The sequence below is a fragment of the Sinocyclocheilus rhinocerous genome, unplaced genomic scaffold, assembly GCF_001515625.1.
Source record: "Sinocyclocheilus rhinocerous isolate Xijiao unplaced genomic scaffold, SAMN03320098_v1.1 scaffold1211, whole genome shotgun sequence".
NCBI lineage: Eukaryota > Metazoa > Chordata > Actinopteri > Cypriniformes > Cyprinidae > Sinocyclocheilus > Sinocyclocheilus rhinocerous.
This window is the reverse complement of record NW_015670979.1, coordinates 625,720-634,169: the sequence shown is the minus strand read 5'-3', so window position 1 is coordinate 634,169 and position 8,450 is coordinate 625,720. Positions and strand designations below refer to the sequence as shown.

General features: G+C 38.4%; 1 protein-coding gene across 1 annotated transcript in view; it reads right to left on the bottom strand.

Annotated features, from left to right (window-relative positions):
* LOC107734466 (stAR-related lipid transfer protein 13) overlaps positions 1–3,976 on the bottom strand; it is a 45,021-nt gene extending 41,045 nt beyond the window's left edge. Inside the window, exon 1 of the mRNA XM_016546440.1 lies at positions 3,741–3,976. Within this exon, the coding sequence (XP_016401926.1) occupies positions 3,741–3,915 (175 nt within the window). The 5' untranslated portion in view covers positions 3,916–3,976. The remainder of the gene's footprint in view (positions 1–3,740) is intronic.
* Positions 3,977–8,450: the final 4,474 nt, after the last annotated feature.

The following is an 8,450-nucleotide window of genomic DNA, read 5'->3' as shown; positions in this document are numbered from 1 at the left end:
CAAAATAAACATTCATCTATCAGTACTTTTTACTTAAGTACATAAAAAATCAAGTACTTTTGTACTTTCACTCGAGTAAAATTGAAAACTGAGTACTTTTACTGGAGTAATATTTTATAATACGGATCTGTACTTTTACTCAAGTACTTGATTTGTGTACTTCGTCCACCACTGCTGATCCTAGCCTTAATAAACAATCTTCTCTGTGATTCGCATGTATGACCATACCTCTTTTAAGCAACAGAGGGCAACCAAGAGCAAGGGAGAACAAGGTGACAGCCCACTGAAACTATCTCAAACAAGAATGAAACTGAATGGCTTAGTAACACCCTGTCTTATTAAAACAAATATCATTAATGCAAATATCAATGAAGATACACACACTAGTTTAGTACAAAATAGTACACACACTGTCAGTAAAAAGCTACAAAAGCTGTCACTGGGGCAGTACCCTTTCAAAAAGTACTAATATGTACCATTAAGATACTAATATGTGCACTTGAGGTACTAATATGCACTTTTTAGAGGTAAATAAGGTACAAAGGTATACCTTTGGAAAAGATACCACCCCAGTGAGAGGGCAGAACCACCATAGTGTTTGATTATGTCTTGGTTCTTGATGCTTTTCACACAATTCAATTACTCAGTTTACTGAATCTACAGATGCGCTGTCTTAATTTTCCCATCTTTCTAAAGCTTGTGAAGCATGCACTGCATTGAAATTCCTCACATACTGTTTTTTAATCTTCTACACGCTATCCTGCTAATAACTCAGTCCAAACCACTTGTCACACCTTCCATTCTGACTTTGCTTTATGATAAAATGCACACTTTAAGAAATGTATGATTCAAGTTTTAAAATCTCCTTTGACTTACATTAATAGAACGTTCAGCATTCAAAATCTATTTGTCAGTGATAATGTTGTACAATCCGATGATGTCATAATGGCCTGGGTCCATTCTCTCTGGAACCCATTCCACTGACTTTCTTCTCCTTCTTTGGTTCATTTTACTACAACTCACGACCACTGTATGCTATTCCAAAAAATAACATAGATAAGCTCCAGCCTTTAGTGTGCCATTGTTTTGATTAATATGGACAGGAGATGACTGTTGGCTGAACTGAATCACTGGCCGACTGAAGCCCAACCCTACCGCTCTGACTGCTGTTGAGCAACCGCACACATGCCACATCAGCTCATGATATGACAAACGTACATATTCAGCATCCAGGAATCCGCCCTGAAACAAAAGTTAGATAAGGGCACTGATCGTGACTCATTTCAAACATATCTATAGAATTCTAAAAAATTATTTGCTAGTATTTTTTACTGCGTCAACAAATGAAGCAAATATCTATTGTGGAATAATAAATAGATGTAGAATTTCATTATGTATTTGGCAGATTTACTTATAAAGACACAACCTACGTGCAGTCAGGAATCTGTACGAGGGTGAAGACTGCTTTTAGGTGAAAAGCATTTTTCTTTCTGATACAAAAATAATATGAAAGTACAGGCTTGTACAAAACTGTCACAGCAGAAAACCACAAATTAAATGAACAATTCATTGAAAAATGACAAATCTGTCAGTTTACTCATATTGTTGTTCCAGACCTGTATGATTTTCTTCCGCAGAATTAAAAAAAGACAATACATTGATCGAGAGATGACGCTTACATGCTGGTCCTTTTTGATGAATTAAAAATGAACGACTCTTTTGAGCTGGTTCTTTTAATGAATACTTCAAAAAGGTTTGAATCAGTCTGAAACACTGCTCTGTATATTCCATAGCATAAATAGAGAGAGCAAATTTAACATTCTAACTAAAATATACCCAAACCAAATCAAATTGAGAGCTGGTGAATAAGAATAGAGAGTCAATGAGAATCGGAACCAAATCAGATTCAAATCAAATAGACAGCAAGTGAATTGAAATCGAATCAAATAGAGAGCTTGTGAATTCAAAGCTTGTCAAGTGGAATAAAATCAAGAGCTTGTGATTCAAATTCAAATTAAATCGAAATGAGAGCTTGTAAATCTGATTCAAATCAAATAGAGAGCTTGTGAATGAGAATTGAAATTGATCTCTCCCTGACGAAAGACCCCTCCAAACACATATTTATGATGCACTGAAGAAAGTGCAAGACACAATTAAGTGGACTCAAAATTAAGATGCTCATATTTCAGTCTTATTATGGCACTGCCTTCAGTCCACATTTAGCTCAAAACATTTCACAGTGGCAGACCTGCTTTATCAAAGTGCTGCTGATGACAGGCACAAGGCCCAGTTTTTGATGGAATGGGGTATTCTTGGACTCGACTCTGTATAGCTGCTAACACCTAGTCTGCAGTCAGTCAGAAGAAGGTTAGGTTAAGATTTAAAACAAGTCAGAGGGAATCTACCTCTTAAGAATTGAATTACCTGCACTTTTGGGTCTCACCATTTAAGAAATGAAATAAATGTCTAATTGATGAAAAAACTCCCAGTAGCCTCAGTGCAGTGGGGGTCAAACTATCTTAAGTGTGGGATATCATTTTAAATAAATGATCTTGTCTCCGCAGATAGAGGTGAATACATCCTTCAACATGATATGCGTCCACATGCCATAGTCATGATTGGACAAACCTGTAATTTCACAAGAGATCTCCAGCCGTCCAGACCTCCACGAGCCGAATGACGGAATAACCGGCATGCAGTCCAAACATTCCTGCTGCCGTGAAAGAGAGAGAGAAAGTGTGTGTGTGCGTGAGCAGATTCCAACCAAAACTAAAGCTGCCACACACTGCATTTCTATTGACCTCTAAAGCATTTCACTGTCAAAGCAAAGCTAAACATCAGCAGTATTATTACAAACATTTTTAACAAATCATATTTGTACTTTATATATGCTTCTCCGTAATACTTCTTCAGACAAACCAAAACAAGCCACCAAACAACAAATGTGATGCGCTATCATACGCTTGAAGTATAAAAGGGTTATTCATTAATAATGCTGTTGATTTGTGGATAATACTTTGGATTTGGACAGGCTGTTCTCTAGTGCCAGAAACACAAAGACTCTTTACATCTAGAAAACACAAGTAAACTTTGTCTTGTAGACTGTATCCCATCGAAAACAGAAGATCAGCTTAGCACATCAAAGCTAAGAACAAACCAAGTGCTTCATATTTACGCAAAGAAGACCAAAAAATAAAACAGGCACATCTTTTGTAACACTTAATAATGTCTCTGCATCATGTCTGGCTTGAAGGTATCATAAAGTTCACTGACATTTCAAAAACAAGGAATGAATAATGTCATATGGAATCACTTTAATATCTCAGTTCTTTTACGAGACAGCAATGACAATAAATGGAGAGCAAAGGGATACATTCTGATACAGAATTTTCTCCTAAAAAAAAAATAATAATCAGAAATCTCAACAACATCTCAAACTGTGCTCAGATTTGGTAATATACTAAAGTTTGCAATCAAAAGTCACAGATTTCAATATAAGTCACAGATTTCAATATAAACTCACATTTTTATCATTTTTATCCAAATCTAAACTAACTGGGCTATGTTCTTCAATTCAATTTATGACTTTATATTCTTCTTCTTCTAATTTTATTGCTCCTAATGAATTTTAAGAGAAACATTTGAGACAAATTTACAATACACTGCTGATATATATAGAAATAATAACGTAGATGCTAAGAAAGATGAGTCCAAACTGTTACCCAAAGCACTTCTCATACCTTGGGATATCTTCTTCAGCAGCTGTTGCCTAGCAATGATACGGGCCAGGCGTAGTCTAGAACGCCTGCGGTGGCTGTCCAGTCTGAGGTATATATCTTGAGTCTCTGGAGTCATGCTTCCCAAACACTCGCTGTCCATGGACTCATCTGAGAGGTCGGTCAACATTGTGTCCATCTTATCAACTGTCCACAGGTACAGAGGCACTAAAAAGCAATTCCTCGAACTTACAGTATCACTCCCTTAACTTTCACACACAGAGTCAAACATGCACTGAAATACACTATAAAGTGTGCTCCTTTTGTCATATACTCACTGAACACTGACAAATATACAGACCCAAACACACCCAAGCATGAAGTCAGTTCTGATCGGAGAGCACACTTTCATCTGCACCACCCACTTAATGGTCGTGTGACTGCGAGAGGAGCCAATAGGGTTGCGAGGATAGAAAGCACTGTGCAGCCAACTGAACCAAAAAACCTGCTTCAGAGTGATTTTAGAGTGTTTCTCAAGTACAGTCTGGGTATGTGTGTGTATGTGGATGTATCAGCCCAAAAAAAAAGAGAAAAGAATGGTGCACCTGGGGAAAAAAAACACCATCCAACATACCATAAGCTATAAAAAAACCTTAAAAGTGAATTGCAGTGGGAAGGAGAGAGATTTTACAGCTGTCAGAAACAACAGCAATATCCTCAGAGATCTCAATTACATCTGCTAAATATTTCAAATCAAAATCGTCTAGAATAATATGCACAGCAAACAGAAAGAAACACTACAGATTGTGGTAGTAAGCACGATAACTGTTCTCAAAAGTAAGGTTGAAGAAGTCAAGACACCAAGATTTTTGGCCACCGGGATGGCTCACATTTGGTTGGTCTTGGGTGATTGGCCATGATAGAACTTGGTATTGGAACGAAAAGAAAATGAGTGGTGTTAGCCATCTTTAAGGACCTCTGTAAATTGCTGAGGGCTCAGAAAAGACCTTGTTCTTGTGAACTCCACACTAAGAAGAAACACAGCATCATGTTGAGCTTGTAGAAACTAACAGTTCCAGACCTGGCCAAACACTTCTACTGACCTGAGAAAAATCAAAGAAAAATTGGCACATTTCTTTTGTATGCTAGCAATGTGTAGGTTTTCCCACCTTTAGTGTATGAAACATGCATGGTCAAGTGTAGAAAGATGCTGTTGAAGCTTACTGAGGAGAACCTGACAATGACTGCCATCTGGTGGTCATGGAATGCAATTCGTTTTGAAAAAGTAATTCATAATTCACTCAGTTCAGCGGTGGACTTCCTTCAGGCTGCATAACCAATACAGAATTCAGTCCAGCCAAGACACCCAGATAAGGGCTGTGCCAAAATTACCTAAACATGAACTTGATCCATGACAACAAACCTGTGTCATTATGGGCATTCACTTATGAGCTAAATCCAGCGCAGGTCAACCAGAGGTGAGTTGTTCGTGGTCTAAATCGGGGAGACACTGCTTACAGTAATCCCACATGTTTTGTCAGTAACGAGAGTCGACAAGTTCAATATCCACTAAAATCCACACAGCTACAAAGCACTGTGGTTTTCATATATACATCTTTATATGCTATGTTTACCCAAAGGATAAAAGGTCTGAGTGCTGGAGCAGAAATGAATCCCTGGGTTAAAAAGAGAAGAATGAGGTTAGTGGGTTGAAGGAAAGAGAGGAGTGTCTGTACAGCACTCAATGAGTCCAGATTGCTTTTAAATGAACTTTTCTTGTCACTTCCTCACTTAAAGCCACAAAGGAGTATGCGGAGCCCTGCCATTCATGTTATAATGGACTCAATTCTACTAGAATTACATTATTCCCCAAGGCATCCATAGAAAGATTCTCAAGCTCAATATAGGTCAGTAAAATACTATAATATACTATTCACAACATGCCCCCTTAGACTTTTGAACCAAGTAGATTTAAATGCAATTTCCAAAAAAAGGTACCTTTAAATGCTGCATGACTATTGTAAGTAAAGAAAAGGGTGTTTGAAAGAAATCACTCATTCATGTCATTCACAATCCAACAATTACATCTTTCATAAATGATTTGCTTTTAACCTCTTAACCTGCAAAGATCTCAATATCTCTATCCTCAGGATGCTCAAAACTCAGATGACTTCTTCAATGTGGAACAAAGTGTCAAAGCTGCTCTTTTCAATACAACAAAACTACAAGGTTGCTGGATGTCAAGTTCAGTTTTAATTTAGCTTTTTTTCTGAAATATTTTGCTATATTTTCAGCATTTTAACCTGTGTTACCCAACATCCTGAACAAACTGTTATTATATTATACTCTTAACACTGTTTAACTTGAAGCTCGGGTAAAAAGAATTATGTTGGAAATTTCCTACATTGATAAAGCTGATGAAAGACTTTGGAGGGCAATAACATAGGTGTAAAACGAGACCGAGTTAGTTTTTGAGCATGTATGAAAACTATACTGTACTGCTACTGTATATACAAATGTTAAAATGGTTGAGAACTATATTATACTACCAACATATTCAACTAGGCTATACGATAGAAGGAGAACAAACAGAAACATTGAAATTCCTAAAATACACAGAAAAAAAAAACATAATACGCCACAGCATACCACTTCTGAGTGTGCAGAATATTTAAAATAGGTGAAAAACGTGACATGGATCGAGTGTCCTGATTAGTTTTTGTGCAGGAATGCAGCGCATTTAATCGAGTTGAGAGGCAGCAGACATCAGCTAATGACAGCGCAACTGCGGCCTCACGCGCACAACAGACCCGGCGGAGCGCAATGTCAATGTTGATTTTAAAGGGGTCATATGATGCTGCTAAAAAGAACATTATTTTGTGTATTTGGTGTAATGAAATGTGTTTATGCGTCACCTTGCAGCAGAAGAACAGCGAAGCGTGTTTATATTTCGCTCCGACACGAGGCTGAATCGGACGCAGAATCCACTCGGAAGGGTCTCATGCTCTCTGAGGTTTTCCCGCGTCTCTAATCAGCGCAATATGACAGCGAGAACAGCTGTGTGAACTTCCCAGCACTAATGCAATGCAGAGCCGCACGGTACCCTCGCCATATGGCCTGCAAAAATTCAACAGCAAAGTTGTATGAATGTGTAACCTATGCGTGGCCCCAAACGTCACTCCATGTTAGCGTGGTTATCACACAGCTAACTGCTCATCTGTGTGAAAGAGGGAATTCATACTGAGTCACTGGGGCCCCTCAGGAGACCTTAATGAATATTCATATCAGAGTCCCGTGAGCATCAGAGGGAGTCACTGGCCTGTGGCATCTTGTACTACTTACTTAAAATCATTCCGATTGCAAAAGTTGTATGAATGTGTAACCTATGCGTGGCCCCAAACGTCACTCCATGTTAGCGTGGTTATCACACAGCTAACTGCTCATCTGTGTGAAAGAGGGAATTCATACTGAGTCACCGGGGCCCCTCAGGAGACCTTAATGAATATTCATATCAGAGTCCCGTGAGCATCAGAGGGAGTCACTGGCCTTTGGCATCTTGTACTACTTACTTAAAATCATTCCGATTGCAAGAACGAATCGCAAAATGTTCTAGAAATATGTCCTTCACTTGTCCCACAAAAATCAGGACAAATCAACCCCCAAATGCCTTACTGAGAGCAGCCAATCACAACAGCAAGACCTGTTTTTGTGAGCAAACATGCCATTGAGAGCAGGCGTGTAATGGGATAGAATTAGGACAGACAGACGTTCACAGAATCAATGGGAAACAGGGACTTAAGAACGGCACAACTCTCAGTTTTTATACCCTTATCTGGATAAGGCTAAGACCTTTCCCTCCTTTTTTCTTTCAGAATACTTACACATTTGAACTTTTGAACACATAATATCACTTTAATGTTGAAGCCAATTTGTTTGAAAGATTAACATAACAGCAAATCATACTTGAATAAATAAAAGAAAATAAATCAATTTACCCCCTTATAAGGGTCACAAATTTCATTTCAAAAAGGTCAATTTTCCATTGACAATAGTGTAGTGATTAATAAAGCACAATTCACACAGAGGACACTTTTAAACCAAGTTTCTTTCTATTGGTCAGCATGGCGAATCCGTGTGAGCAACTTAAACAAAATCTGCATGACCTAATCTTTTGCCCTCCACGAAATTGTGGATTCCTATTGAAATGACTGGATTTTGCAGACGAAAATTTATCTTTTGACAATGCTGAAGAGAAAGCTGTCCATGTGTGTGTGGATTTCAGTTTGGGTAAATAATTACAGGGTTGTGGTCGTTCAGTGACGACGGAGGAATGCAGGGCGGGAAGGTCAGATGGACATAGTCACTGATCTAACTTTCAGTATAGGGGCTTCTCTGCACATCAAGGCTCATCTCTGTCAAAACATGATCTAGAAGGAAATTCCCTTCAAGTTTCCAGTAAATACAACTCTATTTCCTTCTTCTTTTGTCTTCTGCAACCACTTATCACATCTTTTAGATGTCTCTTGGACAAAAAAAGCTCAAAAGTTTGTCCCCAGAAATTCCCCTAATCCCAAACGTGCCCAATATCCTACAACTGACTCTTCCCTGCTGTTTCTCAACTTCTGTAGACCCCCCGTTGCTCTGGAATAATTTCTCTCACCACAGTTTAAAAAATGAGGGAAATCAAGATTAGGAAGAAGCTGTCTGCCAGATGGTGCTGTTTTCATTGACCTT